At 38.5% G+C, this 26,076-nt stretch overlaps 1 protein-coding gene across 4 annotated transcripts in view; it reads right to left on the bottom strand.

The window, feature by feature from the left end:
- NDST4 (N-deacetylase and N-sulfotransferase 4) overlaps window positions 1-26,076 on the bottom strand; it is a 104,611-nt gene that overhangs the window by 65,720 nt on the left and 12,815 nt on the right. For 2 of the 4 annotated variants that reach the window (XM_032444373.1, XM_015861948.2), the window contains one exon: window positions 20,124-21,367. In XM_032444373.1, coding sequence (XP_032300264.1) covers window positions 20,124-21,104 — 981 coding nt within the window. In that variant the 5' untranslated portion in view covers window positions 21,105-21,367. Of the gene's footprint in view, window positions 1-20,123; window positions 21,368-25,258; window positions 25,373-26,076 lie in introns of all 4 variants that reach the window. The other 2 variants (XM_032444374.1, XM_015861949.2) reach the window with 2 other exon arrangements.

Here is a 26,076-nt window from a genome sequence, read left to right as displayed (position 1 = left end):
TTCAGCCACAGATGCACTATGTTTGTGAGAAGGGACTTCTTCTTTTCAGATTTATTTCTATGGAGTACTATGTTAATCTATAGCTCTATATAAATAATTAATAGGAAGGTCTCTGATCAGAGCCATCTCTGTCTGTAGATCTATTTTTTTTATTATAGAGCTATTACTTGAGTCTGTTCAGCATTTCCCATGAGTAGCTGTCTTAGTGTGAGGTCTGGGAGGATATGTGGGTTTATTTGAAGCAAGAAAAAAGTCATGTTTTGCACTCATATGTGATATGTTTGTTGTAAACAAAAGAATGTGTTTTTTTCTTTATGGATGGAATGCCCAACTTGTCAGATCTGTTTTTGCTGCTCTTTAATAATCCCATCCTAAAATCAGAAGACTATTAGGAATTTAATTGCACTTAATTCAGCACAGAGGAATGCATCCACTCCAGTAAAGGTTTAGCTGCTTTCAGCTGAATGAGATGAATGGGGTGATATTGCACCAAATTTAATGTTATTCACAACTAACTGTCTAAAAGCATTGCTTGAGAATTCAGAAAACAGCTTTTGGTGTGGTGTTCCTGGAGCGATGATGCTATGTCAGTGACACAGAAACACTGAGAGAGCCTTGGCCAAATGCATACCTGTGTACACAGGCAAATAGCCAAGGCTTTTTCATTCTTTGCCCTGGGAAAGGGGAATTCACAGCCAGTGGTCTTGTACTTATAAGGTCTAGCAACAAAAAGCTCAAGGAGGGAGCAAGAGGACAGTCTAATGTGGGTGAAGTGTGAATTTCAGAACAAAAAGCATTAATGAAAAGCAGGGGAATGCAGTCCTTTCCAGATCTCCAGCAGGACTTGCCTGGGGAAGACCAAAGGCATTTGGTACGGGAGCAAACTGCAGGTGCTGTAGGAGCAAGGTATGGCTGAAGTAGCTACCTACTTCAACTGATTGCTATTTTATGTCAGTGTTATCTGCAGAAAAGATGTATAGACATTTGGGAAATGACTGAAGGTCTTCAATTTGGACCACTACTGATGCTGAAAGGTTTTTTGGAAATACTAATCAGGTCTGCTGACAAGTCATGGAAAGAGAAGAGCCAGTCTGTGCCAAACTGTGGGCATTCCCTGTGCTCATAGGGGCAAGGCGGACTCCTGGCACTGGCCCTGCTGAAGGGCAGGTCCCTCCAATTGTCTTGCGTGCAGCCTGGAACACTTTCAGCAGTGTAGTAGGGGGCCTTAGAACTTGTCTCTTACCCAAGGATTTTCTAATTTATAGAGCCCTCCCATTGTCCCTTAGACCACTTACCCCTTAAAGGAAAACTGCGGTAAGCCTTTCTGAACAGGACTACAAGTCAGGTGCAGCTTCCTTGCTAGACCATGGCCACTTCTTGTGACATCAATATCCAATTACATTATAACTGCTTGCCTATTATTTGAACCAGGATTTAATGACAATTCCCTCTGAGTTCTAACATAAGAGGGGTACAACCATCAAAATATTGAACAGGAAATCCTCTCAAGCCATTCTGGGGGGCAACATCAAGATTAAAATAGTATGCTAATAAAATATTCACATTCAGCAATCTGCATTGCAGCAGCCTGTACCATGTCAGTCATTGAGCTGCATGTGGCTAATAGTAAAACATAGAGATTAACGTTTATAGTTTTCTTTCAAGAAGTGCTCATGTCATGTAAAATAAATAAATAAATAGTCCATCTCCCCATCTTTGGCACAATGCAAATATGTAGTAAAGGCTGAGTAACACTAATAACTACATTTTCTTTCAATTGATTTTTTTTTTCCCCCCCCAATTTTTTTCTTGGTTATTCAGAATTACTTCTTAATGCAAAAATACAGAAACAAAAAACTGTTTGGTGGGTACTCTGTAATTTTAAATTATTTAAGAGCTGGGCTAATGAAGGCCACCTTATTGGTCTTCTTTAGTCTATAGATTTGCATGTACTAAGGTTTGATCTGATTGGGTTTTTGCTTCTATACTGCCATTGGAAATCATTTACTGTGGTAACCTTGTCATAAAAACTCCTTCAGATTCTCATTGCAGACCTTTATCTCAAAATTCTGAACTCCTACCTGCCCTACATAAAATTTCTACTTTAAATGTACTGCTTAAAACCTAACTTATATAGTTGTTTTGTAGTGAAATTAAGATTTTATTTTGTCTTGGTTTTTAAGCACACATTCAGTCATACAGAGGTGGTATTTTCAAATTCAGATCTGTCCTTTGGTTGTTAGAATGGGCATTTGTGTGATGGCAGATATAAGCAGTGGCTTCTAAGAGGGTGCTTCCATTTATATAAATCACAGGCTTCTAAAACTTGACTCTCTTGGGTGCTTTTTGTCTGTGAAAAGACAGTTATAAAATCACACTCTCTGCATGCAAAGCTTTTCAATATCATTGTCTTTCTTATTGTTAGTTACTGTTTTCCCCTGCAACCTCTACTAAAGTAGGTGAGTGAAATCTAAAATCATCCACTCCCTTCTACTGCCCTCACACATCACTACTACCACCCAAAACAGCTGCCTGTGGGTTCTTGTATTTTTCCATTTGCAAGCCTGTCCATTGCCATCCTCTTTTAAAATCAGAAGCCAGGAAGTCTAAGGCAGTGGAACACTGAGCAGCATCAACTTCAGCAGAGAGCTGCTGACAGGCAGGCACAGCATTTCTGCTAATTACAGATCCCTAAGTCCCTGCAGACTTCATAAACATGGAGGTAGTCCCAGAAGCATTGGAGATAGGTGGGAGCAAGAAGACAGGCAGCAGACATTGTCCTTTTCAGTCAGCTTGTGTGTTGTTCTTGGAGGAGAAAAAGATGAATAGGTAGAAGACGTCACACTTTCTTGCCCGCTAAGTAAGAACATCACTTTCCTCAAAGTTATAACTGTTCCCTGGAATATTTTTGGGGGCAAAGTAATACCTTAAAATTGGTGAAGGTCTTTAAATGTTACACAATCTTTCTTGACAGTGTTACAAGTGAAATACATGTATTACAGAGTCTTTTTTGCAGTTAATTCCAATGATCTAATAATGCTTTTATTTTATGGAAAACCCATTTTGTAGTTAATTAACACGTTAGTTTTATAGATCCTCCTTTATCTTCAGTTGTTTGGAGTTATGCATCTGGCTGCAGTATGTGGAAAATGCAACTGTGCTTGAACTGGAGTCCCTGCAATGGAGTAGTAGGCTCACATGAATCTGCCAGTGCAACAGTTTCCCTCACTCTTTAACAAAAGTAAGTCTCACTTGGAGACTCCTCTCAACAGGCTTTCCCTGGCACTGGAGTCTTCTCTGCCTTCATTGATTATTCTGAAAAATGCAGTTTACAAAATCTTTATGGGCAATGGAGTACTTTGAAAATCACTAGAATTAAATGTTACTTGGTAATACTTCTGGGCTGTTTGCTATTTCTCTACCAGAGCTTAACTTTTTTTGACCCTTCTGGCTTCTTCATGTTTCTGTCTTGCTTTATCTAGGGAGATCACTTCAATGTTTGATTATGTTTGTTGGCTAGAACTGGAAGGGGAATTGCGAAGGCAAGTGTTTTTGCTTTTCATCACGCTCATTTCCTTGACCAAAGTTCATGAAGGACATGTCCCCATCATGTCCTACAGGTTTCAGACTTAGAGTAGAGCAAAATAAAGCCTATTTTGTTTTTGAAAATGACTTCAAAACCTCTCCAGGCCTAAAAATCTAAAAATCACTTAACATCACTTTATTATCCTTCCCAGTACTTACAGACAGCGTAGTAGGTTGTCCCATGACAAAATCTGGAAGATTCAAAGCAAAATGGCAATACCAATAGCAAGTTTGCTAAACTTTTTCCTCTCACACTCTGATAATGTTATTATTATATTCATTTCTCTCAAATGGTAATATCAAAGGCCAATATGTTCTCCAATAAAATTAAGTCAGATCATGAAATGTAGATGACAAATTTGAAATGAGCCATTTTTTATGTTCCGGTAGGTTACTTCATCATAAAAGCAAGTAATTTTAGGTAAAATGGAGAACAAATCTCTACAAACTAATAGCCAGAGGAAATGTATCAGGTCATAGATGTACAGTTAAAGAGTATTATTATGCTATTTCAAGAAGTAGAAAAAATGCACCTAGAGCAAAACTGAAGTACCGCAGGGTTTTGTTATTTTCTTTTTGTTGTTGTTGTTGGGTTTTTTGTTTTGTTTTGTTGTTTGTTTTCCAGATTTGACTTGATTTGAGATATAGGGGTAAAAAAAAAAACAACCCATAACAGCAACAAAACCTCATTTTATTGAGGTATTAAAGCAGTACCATGTAATCGTCTTATAGCATGAAGGATTATTTTAACACTTCTAGTGACCACTGAGGAAGGAAACTTCTGATAACTGAGCCCTTCAGTCTGGCAGCAAAACCAAAGACAAATCTGTGGGCAATTGGTAGGTCTAGGCTTTTAATGATTGTGACAGATGAAGGTGGATACCTAAACTGATGGATGAAATCTTGTTCCCTGTGTTGTTTAGAATGTCAGGGCAATCCCACTTGGCCTTCCTAGCTCACCCTTGTGTAGATGCCCATGTCAAACTGGCACATCCTCAGCCACTAGGGAGAGAACTCGCCTGGCTTGCAGGGCTTTGGAGGTGACCCTGAGCAAGGGCAGCTGCTGTTGGTGGGAGGTCTGGCAGGGAATTTCAGCCAGTAAAAGAGGATTTGGATGAATTTCCTAGTGTTTGATGGAGCTCATCCCTTTCTAGGTACTGCTAAATCATTCTTGACAGGGATGACTTATCCCCAGGGCTCCTAAAACTGCTTCTGACAAGCAAACTTTTTTGCTGTTGGAATGTGTTGAATTTCCCCAAGCATTGAGCATCTTTGAAATATTTCCTGTTAGAGAGGTATGCTTGTTCTCTGTTTGAACTCTTCAATCCCTGCTTTTCTAAATTACACAGGAAGAATAGTGTGCTATGCCATTAGTACACAACGTGAGTTATTTGTAAGGAGAAATAAACATTTCCAGCAAGCATGTTTTAATCAGAGGTTGTTTACTAGTATCTTTTACTACTTGCTGGATGATGTCTGTATTTAAATGGAAAAATAACTTTGAAATTTCTTACTGTTTTCACCAATGGTTTCCCATGGTTTATAGGTTGTAATTTTGGCTGCAAGACTGAAACCGCGACTTAGAAGAAGTCTTCCAAGCACAACAATGTCTGATGACAATGATAGTGTACTGAAAGTCTGTGTTGCTAAAGTTTCCTTTCATAAACCTTACAGTACACATATGTATATTTCTATTTTCACATCAGTGAGGACATCAGATGTTAATATTCATGGTGAAAAACTTACACTCAGGAACAGTGAAGAAGGCTCACCAGAATATTAAATACTGTCACTTAATTACGTTAGAAAATGAGATGCACAGAAAAGACAGGGAGGTTGTTTCTTTCTTCCTTTCTTTGTGATTTTTGTTTTGTTTAAAGTATTCTTATTTTAAAGCTGTCCTCATGCACTTAGCTGGTGGGCTGAAAGTAGCATTACTGAGCCAGTTAACTTTTTAATCTTACTGCGTTAAATCTTACTCATTACAGGTAGCATTTTTCTCTCTAAATATTCCCATTGAAAACTGTGCAGGCACTTGCAGTGTAAAATATGATTTCATGTAACTTAGGTTCATTAAACTGTGAAAAATATGTTCAGCAAAGTATATACCTTTTAATTATAGGCGTTACACTAAATTTCCAGTCATTTCTGGAGAGGTACTATTACTCTCACAGCTGTGGGGGAGTGCCATAATTATATTTTATATGGGAGTAGCTCCTTAAATATCATAAATACTGGATTGTTCTGATAGGTTTCATTTGGCTAATGCTCTGCTACCCAAATGGGATTGTTTGACAAGGTATACATTCAAATTCTAGAAAGGATTTGCAACTGTAAGATGAAAACAAAAATAGGTGTTATTTTTCCATTGTGGAAAATCTTCCTTCTTGCTTAAGCTCTACTATAGACACTACCTTCCCCTTCCTTTGCAGTTCCTCTCCTCTCTCGGTGTGTTTCATGCCAAGGCCTTTTTGTTATGAGGTCTTAGGATCAGCAAATAGACAGTGGAATGAGTGAAAAGAGAGTACTTCTGTGAAGGAGCTTCAGCTGTTTTACCATCAGTTTGATGGTATTAGAAATATTAGAAAACTGACTTCAGTTGTTCTATGCTGAACCATTTCCAGCCTTTTTGTGTACATATAGATGTACACATGCACATTTGTGTCTGTATGTATCAGAGTGAATTGAAGTCTTTCCACACTCACAAGCTTGACACGGGTGTAACACAGAATATTGTCCAGTACAACAGTAGAAAAAAGCAAGTTATGAAAAAAGCAGTTATGAAAATATGTGACCTAGCCAAGAATTTTCACCCAATACATTTAGACAGTTAAATGGTTACACGTGATGTTAGTCCAACCTGGTGAATAGTAAAAGGAGAATTTATCAGCACCATTATCTTGTACCCTCATGTCAACATGTTGAGTTTTTATTGAGTTTGAAGAGTGCCCCGTGCAGTATACAGGGGCTTGCTGGCTGCACTAATGCCCTACAATGCAAACCATAACAGTAATGGCAAAACAGTAACAAACTCTCTTTTCTAAAGACACTTTCTTTTTTCCTTAGGACTTATCTCACTTTAATATCAACAATCAATACACAGAGGACTAGAAAGGAATTTTCCCTTACCCTCATGAAATCTTGGGCTGAGAGAAAAATAGTAGCTTGAATGTAAGGTAATGTTACATCCTTGTCTCAGCCAAGGTCTTTGAAAATTTCTAAGCTTCCCTCCAGCATCTTATTACATTGGTGAAGTCAGTGTGTGTATCATCAACTCAAAATGTTTCCTTATATTAGGTGAACAAATCACACCATGTCATTAGTCCAAGGCTCTACCTCTTGTTGCTCAGCTTTGGAATGGACCTGCTGCCTGAAGGTGGAGGGCTAAGCCCCTGCAGTCTATAACAGACCGGCCCTGTAACACCCACTTCACAATATTTACACCACTGAGGGGTAGCCTGTATTTTCTGATAATGTTTCCAGCATGTTCCCAGTTAGAAGAGAAATAGCAGTGAAAGCATATGGGAAACCTTATTCCCTTTCCTAATAACAAATACAATGGAATTACACTTTATAATAACACAGACATATTTGTTTATGATGCACATAAATCTTGAGCTATGCTATAAGGAAGACACATGCAGAGCTTCTATATTAAAGAATTCACATTCTGCAACTGAATCTATTTTTTTTTTTTTTTAATTTGCTTTTATTGTTAAACATGTATAGTTTCAGCAGCTTACATGTCTGGAACTTCATTAAACATATTCTAAATTAATAATGTTATAGAGTATCTAATCTGTATCAATGACAAATAAGTATAAAATAATGTTTATTTATTCCTGTATAGTTCATTAACTTCCAAATATCTGTGATAATTTGTTGACAAATCTACAGTAAAGATAATTACAAAGGAAGTTTTCAGTCTCTGTAGCCCTTAGGGACATCGTATTACAGGAAAATTGTGAGAACACAACCCTGCTTCAGGGTCTGCTTTGACCCTCTTCGCTTGAGCCTCTCTCCCACATTCTGTACTTTACTAGGCAGCTTTTCCCCTTGAAAAACCTGCTCCCCCTTGGGATCCCATAGCCTCTGTGATTCCTGCCTTTTTATTCTCCTGAACTCGCAGTAATAATCAAGGCAGATGTCATAGGTTTGGCTTGACTTCTGGACTGGAGTTATTTCATACCTGCTTACAGCAGGAGGAGAGGGTGACCAGGTAGGACCATCTGAGGATCACGACCGGAACTGCTTCTGCAGAGAATATTTTTGAGGCCAGGCTCTTGATATTTAAATCAATATCAAAACTTCTGTCACCTAAAATGATCTGATCTTGGCTTTATGTCTGTGCTATTAATGAGCAGACTAATGTACAGGCCTATAGACTTGTGAAGAGCTTAAAAACGCAGGGAATGGAAAATTATACTGAGACGAACCCTGTTAAAACAATTGGACCTCAACCAAAAAAGCACTTGTGCTTTCGAGAATCGCTAACAGTTTTAAAAGCCAATATTTCATGAGTTTCAGGGAAGGGAAGCAAATACAGTATGCTGTCAAAAATGTGAATTCAAACATTCTTTATATAGTCTTTACTCAAAGCTCTGATGTTTTGAGGTCAAAAACATAAGTCCTTGAAGCCTATGACTTTGATTCAATCTGATTCAGTCAATGCAATTCCACTATAATATCGAGCGAACTTTTAAAGATTGCTTAAATGTTGACATTTTGGATTTAATATGCAATGTAAGAGTTACAGTAATAATTCTGGCTTTTACGTGAAATGAAGAGGCAGTACAAAATTGAAATACCCATTTTTCTGGTATACTCTCATATTAAAAATGTCTCTCAACACACTGTGAATTATTTTCATTTTTAATTTCAGGAAGAACAGCAATTCCAAAGCTGCACTTCATTATGATTTTTTTGAATTTTTTTTTTAAATATTCTTCAAACCGTCCACTTTCCCTTCAGTCTGCCAGAGCAGATGAGTTAGCAGAATGCCATTTTGTTTAAATCTCATTCCTGTGGAACATTCTCCATTTAATAAATCAATATTTTGCCATGGAAAACTGTTTCACTGGAGAGGTCCAAATTGATCAAATAAGAAGAATAAAATCTTCATTTTTGCCTGCCTTGCCACTTTGCAGATACAGAAGGATTTTTCACCCCTTTAGTCCAGGAAAGGAAAGTTATAATCCTAATCTGTAGGTCTAAAAGGAGCCAGAAGTGGGATAATGCCTTTTTCACTCAACATCGCTGGCCACAGAGATGGTCAATCTATTCTGAACTCAGGTGGGAAGGACATTACATTGCCTAGGCAGTCTTTCTGTGCCAGCCTTAACCAGAATTACTTGCTGTACACCATACTATTCAAGAATAAGTGCTGGAGTATCAAATCAGAAAACCTTAGCCCATGAGCTGCTTTGCAATAAATTAAATCCTAAAAAAACACTATTTAGGACTTCCTGTAGCTTTTACTCATATTTGTTTTGCAGAAATTGTAAATTACTTTTTTACTTTTTTCAATTTTTTGTTAATTTTGAAAGTAAAATTCAATTAACATTAAAAAAAAAGGGGGTGTTTTTTTTTGTTTTTTTTTTTTTAATCCTGTCATATCTAGAGGTAAATTCTTAATTTTTATGAAATATTGGGTATAAAATATTGCAACTTCCTAAATTATATATTTATCTATATATTGTAATTAATTTCTCCATTACAAGCACAGAATCTGCATCCACATGAAATGATACATTCTAATATCGTAACATGAGATTACTTAGTGTTTTCTATCAGCCATGAGAGGGAAAAAAAAGAAATCCTTATTTATTTTTAGCAACCAAAAAACTTTTTCATCTAAATGTTGAAGAATTAGTAAGGTTTTTTACAATGGCATTTCCAATGAGAGAAGAAAAAAACAAGAACATAAAATGTGTACAATTTTAATAACTGAAAAGGCAGGTCCTGTGCTAATGAATTTCACAAATACTTGGAACACTTGAATCTAGGAGCACTGCATATTCTGTCACAGTAAGAACACTAAATGTATGAGGGTATATTAGTTTATTAGGACAATGTTTCCAGAACAAAAGACTGCCATCTCTCTCTGGGTTATGATGCTCTATGGATAATAGTTCTTGAATAACTTTTACCTTTTATATCTAAGTAAATCTCTGGAAAAGCATTGCCTTGAGCATTTGGACCAAGGGAAATAGCTTTATTCCTCTCACCTTCTGTGTTTATGCAGTAATTGTGTTTGCTGTCTGCAGAAAATGATTACAGTCTGATAAAGAGCTATGCTACATGCATGTGCATCACTTCAGAAGGGTACTGCTGTGCTTTTGGAACTGGCGCTGCAAAAGAGATGTAGATAGCAATGCTAAGAAATGTACAGATAGATAAGACATAAAGGCCACAAAACGAAAATGGAGGATAAGCTGAAACTGATATTGGCATCCTGTTATTGAACTGAGAATGGGCTGGCAATAAAAAAGCAGAAGGATTTGATGGAGAACCTTGTTGCTTCTAGCATGTGTGCAGCAGTAAATAAAAACAGACCCAGTGAGTGAGTAATCTGTTCTGGCAGCAAAAACACATTGAAGAATTGAGAGTCTGTCTATGAAGGGGGTCAAAGCAGCTGCGCAGCAGTGATTACTGCAAAGGGAGTCAGGGTGCCCTGTTCAGCAAAGCAGGGGGCTGCATCTGACACATGTTAACATCCAGCCCCCAGCAGGTCCAGCCATTTGTGCACACATCACACAACAAAGAAAATGAAGTGATCTTACAAAACTCCTAAGCACGGGGACTCTGGCATCTGTGGAAAGGGAAGATTTTTCAGGAACTTCCCAGCACTACAGTGCATTTTCACTAGTTTATGACTTCTTCTGAGCATGCGCAAGGTCTCGAGTACTGCAAATTGCTAGCCCTGCAGAACAGTGCTGTGCTTTTCCTCAGTAGGGATATTTCCAGTCAAATAGAAACGATAGAGGCAGATAAAAAAGACCTTTGCACTTGGGGCTAAGAGCACCAATTCACTGGCACTTACTGAATGTTGATAGAGACCAAACAATGAATGGTGAGCACAGTGAGGCAATGGAGGTGTGTTTCAGCAGTGACAACAATGGGTCACTTCCACTGGTGTGGATTTTTATGAGTGCTGCCTGCAGGCTCTTGTTCATCACTGGTGAAAATGCATAGCTAATGCTGGTGACTGTGTTAAGAAGTACCAGTTTGTAGCAGAATTAGCACTATCAAATAGTGCTCTTTGTATGTGCCATGGTTTCTATGAAAACAAATAGGAGGCATTGTTTTCAGAGTGACTTAGCTATCTTGGCAATGATATGAGAAGTCTAGATTCAATTGAAACTATAATGTGCAACTGAACTTGTGCATAGAGATGAATGGATCAGCATTCAGTACTGACAGTGTGGTGCATACTAGTCTTAGTCAGCACCTGGAGAGTAAACCATTGGCTACCATTGCCAATATTCTTAACGTCATCCTTTGAAACTGCATTGCCCAGGTTCTGACATAAAGAAGGAGTCTGAGAGACAAAAGCTGAAGTGTGAGTCCTCTAAATGTGTACCTTCTCAAGGGATCTAGCAGATGGTGAAGAGCTAACCTATCTCTTGCCCCTGTGCTTTTGATTTTAAGCTGGACATTCTTGCAGTTGATTTGTACCCTAACGAAGTGTTTTGTGGAGTTGTTGTGCCAGTGCTTGTTGATGAAAAACTGACACTGAGGTCTAGCTAAACTGCATCTGATGGAAAACCACAATGCATCAGGGTGGTTTATTACAGCTTGTGCTTTCTCAGCAAATCCTGAATGCTTTGCAATACATTCTCTTCTTTAGCTTGGCCAGTCCACATGGACACAGAATATTATTTGGTGTCATAAACATAAAATACATAATGATTTTTTCATCAGGTTTGACTCTGTGTGTGTGTCCTTACAATCACTGCAGAGAAAAATCAATAAACTGTCCAATGCATGGAAATCCCCTTTGGCAGTGAAACAGTTATATCAAATTGTCACTATTTGAAATGTTCAATTAAATAACTTTTCTTTGTTGTTTGTTTATTTCTTAGTGTAGCTACACATGGATCTTAGGAAATTTCCTAACTAAAAGAGTTTCTTGCAAAGTGAACTTCTCCAGAAGAATCAAAGTATTTGTATGCAAAGCGGTATTCTCCAACAAACTGTGCTGAAAGCAATATATGATTCACTCTAACGATTCCAAGCTACGCATGACTCATGTTGAAGAATGGAGTCAGAATGTCATTTGTTCTCAGGTCTCTGTGAAAATATTAGGACTCTGTATGTGGCCAGAGGAAAAGGAAACCGTTATAAAAAGTGTCCAGCCTTTTGGAGAAAGCCTGTCTTCCAACAGATAAAGTCTTTTTTTGGAGAAAGTCTATCTCCTGACCGACAAGCACACAGCTCAATGAAGGCAATGCTCATATACCAGTTTTTGACCACTGTCATTTCTTTTTCTGAAAGGAAACAGGAGCTTTGGTTTGAAGGTCATCTTATTATCTGCTACCACAATCTGTTAGGACCCACCAGTTTTGAAGTTCTGCATGCTGACATGCAGTATCTTCAGGAATTATAATAGAGTCCACTTACTAGAATTTTACTTTGGACTTCAGAGGGACACCGAGCCCAGAATTTGACATGCCATTCACACTTGTCCCTTCTGCTGCCCTCAGGGATTTGGTATATTTTACTTAAAGGATCTTACACTCTTCTGCCACTATGATAAGCATCTACGTGGGCATCTATGACCACATTAATAGACGAGACAAACAAAAGGTCACAAATCTGTGTGGATGTATGCATATATGTGTAGATATGTTTCTAAGAATTCAAAACCAGACATAAACAAAGATTTGTTTCCATACTGTATTATGACTCAAAAGTGGACAGAAAATTGCCAGTTAATTATTGCTAAATATTTGTGGTTTCAGTATACACCTTTTATCTTTGAGTTTTTCTTTTCTCTTATGAGTTTGCACATCCTTCTATCTAGTCACTCTTTTTCTGAACATTTGTGTTTTCAAATTGTTTAAATAATACTAATGATACTAATGATACTAGACTGAGCTTGAATGACAATGGCACAACTGAAGTTGCTTAAGTAACACTGCCAGTAAAGCAACTGCAATGTATATAGGACATTCATGGTAATGTGCTTTTTGCTGCATCAGGTGCTTTTAAGGCAATAATTATGACTCCTTTTTACATCTGCATTGGCTAGCCTTTTTTGAAAGGTATTCCATCACTTAGAATGCTGTTTTGTTATACAGGGAACAATTGTTAGTGCACCTTTTAAAGTATCATGCATTGTTTTAAAACACGGGTTACTGCAGGCCTCTTGAGAGGCGGATATAAAGCAGCCATGCTTTTTGGCTCCTACTGATTCCCCAAATGCCATGAGAATGAATTAAATGAAATTAAATGAAGCTAAATAAAATAGAGAGAACCACATACATCTTCAAAACATATTCCAGTATGACACATCCTATGACTGCAGACTTATTTTGTTGAAGGCATTCAGGAAATAGGTCTAAACTTGGGAAATTCACAGAATTGTAGACAGAAGACTGTGTCACATACTAACAATGCTAGGCACAGGCTAAGAGCACTAGCTGTTTCACACTTCATGAACTAGACAAAAGAACCCACGACCTTTCTACATATTAAAATGTATTGTTCTGTGTTTGTTTGCTTGTTTTTTAAATCAGAATTCATTATGTTCTGAACATAAAACAATTTACTTCTTAAAGCTGCTTAAAAAGCTGGAAAAATTAAGGATTTAAATCTTTTTTAAAAATTTTTTTTCTTGTTTTGTGAAAGATTAAGCTTTTTCTTGAAAAAGTCTGTTTTGTGTGTAATTCTGAGATCCTCCCACAAGCAATATCAGAGTGCACGGCATAAAAGTCAGTGTGCTCTCTGGGAAAAGAGAGTTACTCTTTTAACATGTGAGATGCATGGAAGCAATGTAATTATCTAAATTAACAGTATGAAAGTTCTAGACAATTGGAGTTCCCTGACTTTGTTTCACAGTAAAAATACAGGCTGAAGACCTACCATATCTGTAATGGGAAATCTATAACACAAGAGAACCCCAAATCCATTATAATTCAGATAAGGTGCCTGGGCAGACAGTCAATCCTCCAGGCTGCCAAAGAGAAAAATAAATGTCTTGCTGACGGCAAAGAAATTGTGTTTTTTCACTATGTCAGTGCTGAAATTGTGAATGAAAGAGCAGGCTTTACTGAAACCAAAATTAGAAAAGAGCTGAAGTATGAAATGCTTTGTGTGATGTATCTAGACAAGGCACTTGAGCAGTATTCAACACTAGGCAGAAAGAACAGGGAGAATCAAGAGGAATCAACAAGGAAAATATTGAATGATCGGTCATCTCTGCTGAAGTAACATGGCATAGGCACTCCCATTAAAAAAAATAAAAATCGCCTGATTTTTATTTTTTTTCCTATAATGCATTCTCAACTGCTCTTAAAATTCATTTTTAAAGTCTTTAAGATCATCCAAAATTGGAAACTTCTGAATTTCTATTCATTGTGTTCTCCACTGCCATTTTCAAGTGCTTTAAAGGGTGTCATGATGGTAACACTTAGACTGTAATGACTAATGCTCAGCTGTCTGCTCTAACTTCCAGTGCTCATACATCTTCTGCTTTCAGTTTCTCCATGTTATTGTCCATTGATGTGTTATTTTATTGGCAGGAGTTTATTACTATAGAAGGACTACAGGAATGACTAGCATATCTCGTTATCAGAAAGGAAATGATTGCTTAGGATATGATGAATTAACAATTTTTAAAAAAAGGAAGATTTGTTTCCAATCTTATCTGTAGCACCAGGAACTTCAGATTTTGCTGAAGTGCTGGAGATTCATGTGGGGAACTGATAATGAGTACATTTGGAACTAAATGGAGGGAGACGGAGATATTCGGCTACTGTAACTTCTATCATGCTCTCTCCCACAGTTCTGCATGAATTCTAGAAGGGTATAGGAGAAGAGGGCATCCAGAGAAAATCTGTAGAAAGCTGAGTCAGAAATTTAGTTATTCATTATCATCCTCCCCGATTCCTTTGTCTGCTCTTGACTTCTGCTGCCAAACTTCTACGGAAACTTGGGCATGTGTTGCAACACTAGATGTAAAGGGACCGAGAAATACACTGTTGTCTGTGATCAAATAGATCTTCCTTATCCATGGGTCTGGATTCAATCCTTGCTACCAATCCTGAACAGCATGAGAGGGATGGGATTCCAGCAGAACTGAAGCAGAAATATAGCACTGGTCCAGAACAGTTTATTAAATTCCTTCCTTCAGAAGTTGTTGAGACTTTGCATGAACTTGTAGCACACAGCATATCCCATCCCGCGTTCACCTGCAGCTTTTTCCTGAATACGTCTCTGTTATGCCTGATGATATGGCCCAGAAATTTCTAACCGTTCTATCTGAAAGCAATTTGCCTAGCAGAAAGATCAGAAAAAGCATATGCTAGAGAGATTCTGTTATCAAGTGCAGACTCCTGCTGAGCCAGTACTCTTTAATTTGGAATTATCAGAAAAGATGTGACTCCAGCATGAATTCTTGTCTTTAAAATACTAAAATGAGCAAGAAATCACACCTTTTAAGTGTTCTAGGCATTTTAATGATGGTTAAAGTCAAAGGCAAAGAGCAGACTTATGGAAGCGAGGAAGTGTCAGAGATTAATGCAATTCTTTTTTCCACTGAAGCGAGTAGACTGAAGGTTAGAGCAGGAGAATGGGAGAAAATGCAGACAGGCTATTTGATGCTGCTAGGAAAAGCAGAGTCCACTCCCAGGTAGGAACATATAGGATGTTCCAATAGCATTGCTATTTTTATTTTATTTTTAACTGTGCTGCTTTAAATGATTGTTCCCAGATCAACCAGTGAGGGTGCTGAAAGTTTCCTAGCTATTGCTCTTCATAGGTGCATTTAAATTATATATTTTGCAACTTTATACTATAATAGCAGCAAAGGAAAATTCTTAATGAGATCTCACTACATGTTTGAGTAATGCTGCTGTTTGCACTCACTTAGAAGGAAATTTAAAGATAAATGTTCTATATTCTTTCTGTCTGGCAACCCCGGAGACCACAAAAGCTAGATATTTCTAGTTGTTTTTGCTAAACCACTGATGCCAATCATGGACTCATCATATGGTCAAGAACCAAAATAATTTGCAAGAACATGAATTCAGTAATTCTGCAAAGTAACTGAAGAGTTCTTGAGTCTTTTGCCTTCTAAAATCAAGCAGAGAGATAATACATTGGCAGGAGGGGAAGGGAGGAATTCATTTGCAGGGGCTCACTGAGCTCAAGATAGATCTCTGTAAAGCTTGGGAAAATAGCTTTCTGTGGCTCTGCTGAGTTCCTGTTTAATTACTTAGCCAGATATGACCTTGCACAACTTCTGCAATACAAGGGACTAGCAGATCTTTTGTGGTAAATAGAGCCCATAATAGCTCTGTTTTCTAATCTCTGTTTCTCTATCTGATGCCACCCCTTATAAAACTATATATATGTACTCAAAGCACCTAATTGAGGAAAGGCTTTGTGAGAGGATAAAAACATTCACGTTGCAGGAAGTAATTACACAGGAACAGTGTTACTCGTCTTTTTATTGCTACATATGAATACTGTTATCAAAAAACTCATTTCTAGTCATGTGTTCTTTGGATTGGCAATTATTACACACTTGGTAAGGGAGGAAATTCCTAAGAGCCTGAATAGGGGGATGTTATTTGGCTGTATTTTTAACACAGTTTCGGAAGTGCGCATCTGTTTCCAGTTTACTTGCATGCATCTGGGAATCTGGTGCATATAAAAGCATTCCCAAGCAACACTAGTGTCTGTGGTACTGTAAGAGTCTAACAGAATCTCAAATAACTTTGCAAAATCAACCTATGCCAGCTCCAGTGACAAATGCTATATGAACTGAAGGAAGTGGAGAAAAAGTGATGCCACATAATTCTGTGAATTGTGCTATGCTGAGAAACTTCTTCATTACAAGCAGCATTTCAAGTTTGGTTTGTGTGTGTATGTGTTTTTAAAGTACTGTATAAATAAGTCCATGTTGGAGATGCTGATATTGTAAACATCTGTTACAGGAGATGGGATGAAATGAATTTTGATGTGCACAATACTGCTCATGTGGATTGTGATTTTTATGCTAAATATACTTGAAATATGCATCTCAGAAAAGAAAGGAAACGGTCTAATTTTTTTTTCTTGTTTGTTTCTCATTCAAAGTTTGTTCTCACTGAACAACATAAGAGCCTGTACTAATCTCATAGAATCATAAAGATTGGAAAAGACCTCTAAGGTCATCTACTCCAATCATCCATCTACCACTAATACTGTCCACTAGATTATGTACCTAAATATGATATTCATCATTTTCTTGAACACCTCCAGGGAAAGCAACTCCTTCACCTACCTGGGCAGCCTGTTCCTGTGCATCACCACTGTTTCTGAGAAGAAATTCTTCCTCGTAACCAACTTAAGGCCATTCCTTTTTATCATATTGCTGTTACCACGGAGAAGAGGCTGACCCCGACCTCACCACAATCTCCTTTCAGGCAGTTGTAGAGAGCCATAAAATCTCCCCTGAGCCTCCTTTTCTCCAGATTAGGCAGTCCCACCCCCTCAGCTGTTCCCCATGAGACCTGTGCTCCAGACCCCTCACCAGCTTTGTTGCCCTTCTCTGAACACACTCCAGGGCCTCAATGTCTCTCTTGTCGCACGGGGCCCAAAACTGAACACTGTACTTGAGGTGCAGCCTCACTACAGATGAAAACAGGGGGGGCAAGCACCTCCTTGCTCCTGCTTTTACTCTTACAATACACATACAAGGCAAGTACAACCTGCTCCTATATCTCATGTTGCCTCTATGTGTTACCTCCATGCCTTTCATGGTAGCCTCCCACTGTGCTGTGGAAACACAGCCCCCTTTGAGCAGCTAGTCACAATGCTTGGCAATATTTTGACATCACTTAAGCATTAGCCTCTTAACTGTTTTCCTTAGCTATTTTGTGTTTTGACCAAGGATGCTGCTTTGTTGTGAGAAGCGAAGCCAGGCTCACTGGCTCTTAATTGCTTTATTTCCCAAGTGACTTTTGAGATTTTCCTCTAACTCACTGTAATTATCCTTTACTGTAAACTAAGTAAAGTATACCCTGTTTTTTTTGTCCTGTTCATTAGCAAGCATCCTGCTTTGAGTGCTACTATATTCTGAGAATGTCTAGTCTGATTTGAAATGAAAGCCCAGTTTGACATGCAGAATAGCAACGGATGGTCAAGGTGCAGAATCCCTTTACATGGAAGCATCATTCAAAAGGGAAATAACTTCTACCTTACAACAGTGTACCTGATGGGGAAGATGGTTCTGAGCATGTGCTCGCAAAAGACATCTCACCATGGTTTTTGTTTCTTCTCTGAGACCAAGAAAGAATTTCTCCTATGAATGAATCTATTTGTAATACTGCAAGGGATATGGGCTACTTCTTTAGCACTTGAGAAAAGTGGGAAGAATGAAAGTTTCCCTTCAAATCTTGACTTAAATATAATCCATAAAGAGAAGTATCACCATAAATATATTATTATTATTATTATTATTATTGTTATTATTATTATTATTATTATTATTAAAGTCTGAAGCCTAGAAGACCATTTCTTTTGTTGTTGAGGTATCCAGTGTTGTGGATTGTTCAGTTTTCAGATGGGTAACTGTGTGCAGAATACAAAAGTGCTGCTGAATGCTTTTAGCAGCTATAATTCTGACATCGATCTCCTAACATAGCCCTCAGATCTTCAGTTTTGTCCTGTATCTCCCATAAAGAATGATGATGGGACATGGCTGCTCTGCCAAGCATAAGTGAAAGGTTTGTCTGCTAGTGTTGCTGATTTCTGGATGATAAGGAAAATGAAATGGGGATTTCCTTGGGGCTTGGAGACTATTTCAGTAGTCAGTATGATTTGAATTTTCAAGTGACTCAGTGAGGACGTTCTGTTCTAGTAATAGGGACTCCTTAATCAATGTAGAAAAAGAGTCTCAAAGTTGTGTGTGCAAAAAGCTCCACCTGGAGAAACTTGTTCCACAATTGCCTTTTCAGCTAATTTCCTCTCTTAGATGGGCCCTTTATCAGTGTGTTTAACCATGTTTCTTCAGAGGAAACACTTGATCACTTAGCTTGTGCATAGGGCTTGGATCACAAGACACCAAGAATATCTAATACTGGCTCTTAAGCATCTGGATGCTGGAAACAGCTCTGATGATCTGTCATACTCCTGGTTTGGTCAATAGAACCAAAGTTTTTCAGTGTTTTATGTGTCTGAAACTACTCTTTTTGGAGGGTATTATATCACTCTCTTAATGATACAGGTGAGTTGGCAGGCAAATATGAAACTCATAGAGCTGGAAATAAGTATTAAGAAACAAAATAGGTATCTAAGTGTTAAAAATAAGAAAAGTAAAAGAAAAAAAAAGAGGCTTACTTATTGCTCACAAAAGCAGTAGAGTATTTACATGAAAATTCTGTAATAAAGGCTAGAGAATGTAATGTTGCATGCTTAGGAGCTTCAGCTAATATCTGAACATGATTCTCCTGCATGTGGAAAATCACAATAAAGTAATTTTCATGCAGTAGACTCCTGTCTATTTACCTCTTTAAGTCTGTATGTCTTCCCACAGTGCACACACTTTTAAGAATTAATCTAAACAGATATAATTGAGTCTCTGAATATTAAAGACTATGAAAATAAGTTTGAAAGATTCTCCAAAAAGAAGTTTGTGAACAGTCCACCTTATCAGTTACTTAGGATATTTGCTAAAGCTGAGGCTGTGCTTTCAACCTATCTCAAGTAACTTTGGATACTTATCTATTAATGAAAATTATCCTGCTAAGCACTGTAAGTAAAACTGTGACCAATTTTTCCATTCTTTTTTGTTCTATTTTGATATAGTGATAGTTACGGGAGATTTCAAAAAATGAACAATCTTTCATTTTCTGTTCATTATAACAGAAATAATACAGCAAATGCATACAAATGAAATTTATATGTATGTCATAAGTAGACATACACGTGTACATCTGTATATTCAAAGGGGGAAAAAATTAATGTAGTATAAAGCGTGTTCTTATCTGAATTCAGAGTTCTCAGCAGTAAATTTGCTCCAGAAATGGAGATGTCTTTGTTATAATTTGGAGGGAAAAAAAAAGGAAAAAAAAAAAGGTTGTGTGAGATATTCAAAAGTTATTTTCTTTTTTATTAGCTTGCTCAAGTGAGCAGGACTTTCAAGAGTGAGAGGTGGTCTATATGTTTTCTACATATGTTATTTTTGAGGCCACCTCTGTGTATTCAACATACTTGTGCACTTTGAGCCTTTAAGCGGAAGTGGGACTTTTGGTTTTCTCACCCTTTGTCTCCTAGTTACCAATGAACATGTTTGCATCCAGGATGGTATTTCCCAGTTCTTGCCTTACCTTCACATCGTTGACATTCATCCTTGTGCCCTCCTTCCCAACAAAGATGTCATCAATGTCAACCAGAATGTACCTATCCAAAGACAGTGTGAGCTTCTTCCCTGACAGAAAAGAGATGGCATCAATAAAGATCAGCTTGTGCAACCAGAAGGTCAGGTTGTTTCCAAAAAGAACTCTCTGAATCCCATCATGAAGCCCCAAGTCCTGGATGACAGTTGCATACAGAGCAGCCTTTGGCAATGCCATAGGGGTTGGCCTAGAAGCCTGCAGTTCAGTTAAAAGAACAGGTTGGTAGGTGGAATGGTTGAATTGGAAAACTGTCCAGTCTTCACCAGGCAATGGGCCTTTCTCAGTTCTTGGTGCTTTGGTAATGCGAAGGAGGGGAGACTGAGGGTTTACAACACAATCTTTGAGGGCAATGTTATTGTAAAGATGTAATGGCAAGCCTTTCAGTTTTGTACTTGGGGAGCTGTTCTCATTGGCTTTATGAAAACCAATTATGCTAACACTGTATTCCACGCAGTATTTTTCCAGAAGCTCTCTGTTCCACGAGTCCATGGATACATACTTTAAAATATTCTCATATATAATAATTGTGTATTTTCCTCTTCCATTGTCTGTGAGAGGGGGAATATCTCCCTTGGTAGGTGCGATGACCATATGGTATTGAAATCTGCTGGATTCAAGGATGGCTATGATGTCTTGTCCCAGCTGGGAGTACTGGCTTTCCACAAAGAGAAGGACAGTGGGATCAGTTTTAGATGGATCTATTGGCTTAGCTGTTTTCAGCTCCATGGACCTGTATGGTAAAAGCTTGAGATCTTCACACTCTGCTTCTCCAGTGGTTTCTGCAAGAGTCATCTCCTGCTTGTAACCAGTGTACAGGTAATAGGCAGAAATGACAATACTTGCTAGGCAGAAGGCAGCCAGGAGAATGACCAGTGTTCTGAAACTTCTTCGGAGCCTCACTATTAGATTCATCTTCTGTAGGACTTCCAACTATACTTGGACTTGCTGCTTTTTGGTTTTCTCTTTCTAAAGTGCCATAATAATAATTAGACGCAGAGGTGCTGATTCCTCTCCTGAGACGTTCATGTGACCATTGCAGTGCATTTATGAAGTTGTTGGGGAGATTATAAAGCTGTTGAAGCAGGAAATCAAAGGATCTGGAAAGCTAAATTGAAAGAGGCTTTCTCAGAATGCAGCAGTTGCCAATAATCAATGAAGAAAACTCTTAACATTATCTGCAACAAGAAGTAAAAGAAAAGTAAATAAAATTCATAAAGCAATTAAAAATGTATGTCAATAAAGAAAGTATCAGTGATGTGAGTTGAGAGGGAGGCTCAAGCACTACTTGAACAGTTAAAATGTTGCTTGCTGTCTTAACATACCAGAGCTGCTTCTATTTTATTATATCAGCCCACAATGTCAGAGGTGGATGCTGGTGATATAGCAGTGGAAGGTGAACCTTCCTGCCAATATTGCTGCATTCTGTTGCATTATGTTGCTGTGTGACAAATGGCAGCAGAGGTGCTGACAAAATGGTGTCTGACATGGAAGTGTGAATGAAGCAAAGGTGTGTCACTAAACTCCTCTGTGTGGAAGAAAAATGGCACCCACTGAGATGCATCAGTGCTTGCTGAATGTTTCTGGAGACCAAAGAGGACGTGAGCACAGTGAGGTGGTGGTGGGTGGTGTGTTTCAGCAGTGAGGACTGTGGCATGAAAGACAAGCCACTTTCCAAGCAGCCATGCGCAGCTATCATACCACAAAATGCAGAGTGTCTCGATCAGCTCATCTATTTGAATCAGCAGATTATGACCAAAGAACTGTGTATGAAGCTGAATATCTTCAGCTTCAATGTGTTGGAAACGATGGTGGCAGCGTTGGAATATTGCAAGGTTTGTGCAAGGAACAGGAATAGAAAGAACAACATATACACGTTTGTCAGGACCTATCGAAGCAATATAAAGCCGAAGGTGACAGTTCCCCAGAGCACATCATTACCTGTGGCAAGACATGGTGTCACTACTACCAGGTGGAATCAAAACAGCCATCCATGAAGTGATGACATGCGGATTGTTCATCAAAGAAAAAGTTCAAGACACAGCCCTCTTTGGGTAAAGCGATGTGTACTTTTGAGATAGGAAAAGGGTGATCCTTCTGGATTTCCTGGTACCTGGACAAACCATGAACTCTGGCCACTACATAATGATGCTGACTAAGCTGAAGGTTCAAACTTCTAAAGTCAGGTCAGAGAAGAAGACAACCTTTCTCTTGCAACACAGTAATGCCAGGCCCCATACCAGTTTGAAGACTGTGGAGCACATTAGCCAGTCTAAGCTGGACTATCCTACCAACCATGCCCACTGTATAGATCAGATTTGGTGCATCTGGCTTCCATCTGTTCAGGATGATGAAAGATGGACTGCATAGGCAACATTTTTGTAGTGACTATGCTGTCATAGCAGCTATGAAACAGTGGGTCATCTATGTTGATGTGGCTTTTTATAAGGTTATCGCTCATCTCTGGGAAAAATGCATAGCCAGTGGTGGTGACTATGTTGAAAAACAATGTTTTGTAGCTGAGAATTTGCTCTATCAAACAGTGTGCTCTTCTATCTGTTGTAGTTTCCAAGGAAATAAATAGGAGGAATTACTTTCAAGGTAACCTCTGTGTTTTATCTTCATACAGCAGGATTCTCCCTTATTCTTAGAGTAAATAACAACAACAACAACAACAATAATAATAATATAGTTTTTTGAGCACAGTGGTTCTTTTATTTATGGCCAATTATTGGCTAGACTGGTTTATTACTATTACAACTAGGGATAACTAAGGATAACCATGTAATAAAACAAGGAGAAATGAAATATTGGTTAAATATAGGGTCAAGTTCCATGTCAAATTCATAATTTTGTGGTTAAATATTCTGCAAAGGGGTAACGGATTCTCTTTTAGACTGTGAAAGCAAAGAAAAAAAAAAAAAAAGAGGTTAGGAGTGCTTTGGAGAACTTGTCTCCCCAGTTTCTCTTCTGTGCCTGGAGTGATCAGTATTTTACAGTCCATTTAAGGACTATCAATGATTAAAATTTCACATGAATTTTCCAAATGAATGAGTAGGTTGTGGAAACTGCAGGCTACAGCTGTGAGAGCTCAATTTTCTACTCTCCAAGGGATAAGTGGGGGCGATTGCATGGGACATGAGTAGTGTTGGAGTTGCTGAGCCATGAAGGTTTGTCCTGTGAGTACTAGATGGGAGCAATAGTGTGTGCTCTGGATCAAAGCACTTCTTGCTAACTGTCGGGGGCTTTGGGCAGTTTCTACCATGTTGTATAGTTGAAATTTGAGGTGCTCAAACCTGACTGCCTGGCCAGTTCTGACACAGTTGTGCACTTGATATTTCTACCTAAATTCATGTGGAGCTACCATTGCTGACAAAGAATCATGTGACTCAGAAGCAATTAAAATTAACTAAACAAATAGCCTATGTTTCTCTATGGATTTAAGTAAGAAGTAATGTCTGCCTGAGTTATTTGTATTATTTACCTATTGGAAAAATGTGGGACTGTAAGTAATGGATGATTTTTGAGCAGCAGGAGGAAGAAACTCTTTTTCACAGAAGATGCTTATCAACTGACAAGCGTGTATTGAGTTATAATTCTGATTTATTTATTTCTTGCTATTCTGAAAGCTACTCATATTAATCTCTAAGTGGAAAAAATTGAAAAGAGTTTTCATGAAAGATACCGAGGAAACTTGTTTGCCAGTTATATTTTATGGCTTTGGTGTTGAGTTAGAATCAGAGTAGTTTGAATTGGAAGGGACCTGTAAAGGTCATCTAGTCCAACTCCTCTGCAATGAACGGGAACACCTACAGCTCCATCAGGTGCTTGGAGCCCCTTCAGTCTGACTTTGAATGTCTCCAGGGATGGGGCTTCCACCATTTCTTCGGCAACCCATTGCAGTGCCTCACCACCCTAATTATAAATAAACCTCCTTCCTTATATCCAGTCTCCTCTCTTTTAATTTAAAACCATTTCCCCTTGTCCTATCACATGGGCCCTGCTAAGTCTGTCTCCTTCTATCTTAAAGCCCCCCTTTAGGCACCAAAAAACCACTTTCAGCCATGAACAATTGCTGAAGCAATTGTGAATTAAGAGGTCTATTTATTCAAGAGAACCTTGCTCTTGCTCGCGCAGTTTAGGTAGAGGGAGTTGCTGCTGAGGCTGGCTGTGAGTTGGCTGGACTTTTACTTAGTGTTAGTGACCCTGCTGTGTGTCAAGTGGCAGTTAACAAAAACAACGAGCAAAGTGGGTAACTTCTGCACTGACTTTAATAAGCAGTCAAAAAAAGAAGAAGTGAGAAAAGTGTCCTGTATTTAGTAAAGTCTAATGTGTGAAGAGAGAAATAGAAAAGAAATGAAGCTATGAAGCTATTGCTAAGAAATTAAAATCATGAAGATAACTGTAAGAGTACCTTCCCCTTCCTATCCTCCTATCCTCCCCCCCCCCCCCCCCCCCCCCCCCCCCCCCCCCCACCAAATCCCATTGGTAGTTCCCTCATTCTGCAGTTTTCTGTGTGTTTGTCTGGATCTCACTTCTTATTAAAGCTCTAATTAAGATTTTATAAAAAGATAAAACCAGATCAAGTGAAGCATTGTCTATGAGGCTGTGCTTCAGATGCAGTGACATTGATGAGTCACTCAGGGTTTATTGGATTAAGAGAACTGCTCTCTCTGTGGGAAGAATAGCCTGGGGGGGAGGGAGGGAGGAGAGGGGGGTCGAGCAATCTCCTCACAAAACAGCTAATTGCAGCAAGTCTTAGTTTTGTTAGCATGTGAGATATCTTGGAACAATGCTTAACACCCTCCCACACACACCTCGGACTTTGCATCTTCTGCTTTCTTTGAGCACTAGAGGGCAATATTTTCTTGCTTTTTGCCAGACAGCACCTGTTCTCACCTCAGCTCGCAGAGCAAACGGCTCTGCCTTCGTGTTCTTTCCAGAAGGGTCTCACAAATCATCCATGCATGTAAAGCACCTTAATTGAGACACTTATGTTTAATAAATATAGGAAATAAACAGGGTTTCTGTTCTAAAAAATCTGCTGCTAAATTGCACTGAATACTTACTGGATGTCTCAATCAACATCTGTAGCACAAGGGGAAATTGCACGCAAGGAGACCTTAAACTGCACATTTCTCTTCACTATTCTGTCTTGCTGGATCTCTCTCTGGCATTGCAAACTGTCAAAATAATACGCTTGAGCTAAATCTTCATTGTTATTGTCATTTACGTAGCTAAAAAAAGCATGCAAATTCATATAAGACAAAACAAAGTATTTTTATCCCAAATTAGTTAATAGAAATACCATTACTGAAAATACCTCCTAGTCATCTAGAATAGTATGTAGTTTCCAGGTATGTAGAAGAGTCTACTTGTTGTATGTAGATGTTTCAGCAAACGCAAGTATTCAGTTATCTGTCTTGAAGCTGGGAATGTTCTGTCCCTGGAGGTGCCTGAGACTGGGTTGGATGGGGCCCTGGACAGCCTTATCTGATGGGGGCAGCAAGACAAACAGCCCAAGGCAGGGGTTGTATCTGGGTGGTCTGTAAGGTCCCTTCCCAGCTGAGTAATCAGAGAATCATAGAATCACAAGGCTAGAGAGGACCTACAAGATCATCTAGTCCAACTGTCCTCCCATTACCATTGCTACCACAAGCCACTAGATCAGATCTCGTAGCTCCTCATCCAGATGTGTCTTGAACACTGCCAGGGATTCTATGATATAGACATGCAATATTAAGATTAATAAAAAATTTAAACTTCCTGGAAGAAATGTGGATTTGGAGCAGGTCTCTTTTTGCTTTGTGTATTGCATTTGAGTCGATCTGTTTATATTGTTCAGTTAAAAAAAAAAAAAAAAAAAAAAAAAAGAAGTGTGAAGTAA

This window comes from Coturnix japonica, chromosome 4, assembly GCF_001577835.2.
Source record: "Coturnix japonica isolate 7356 chromosome 4, Coturnix japonica 2.1, whole genome shotgun sequence".
Lineage (NCBI taxonomy): Eukaryota > Metazoa > Chordata > Aves > Galliformes > Phasianidae > Coturnix > Coturnix japonica.
Note: the sequence above shows the minus strand (reverse complement) of the source record. Positions and strands in the feature narration are given on the sequence as shown.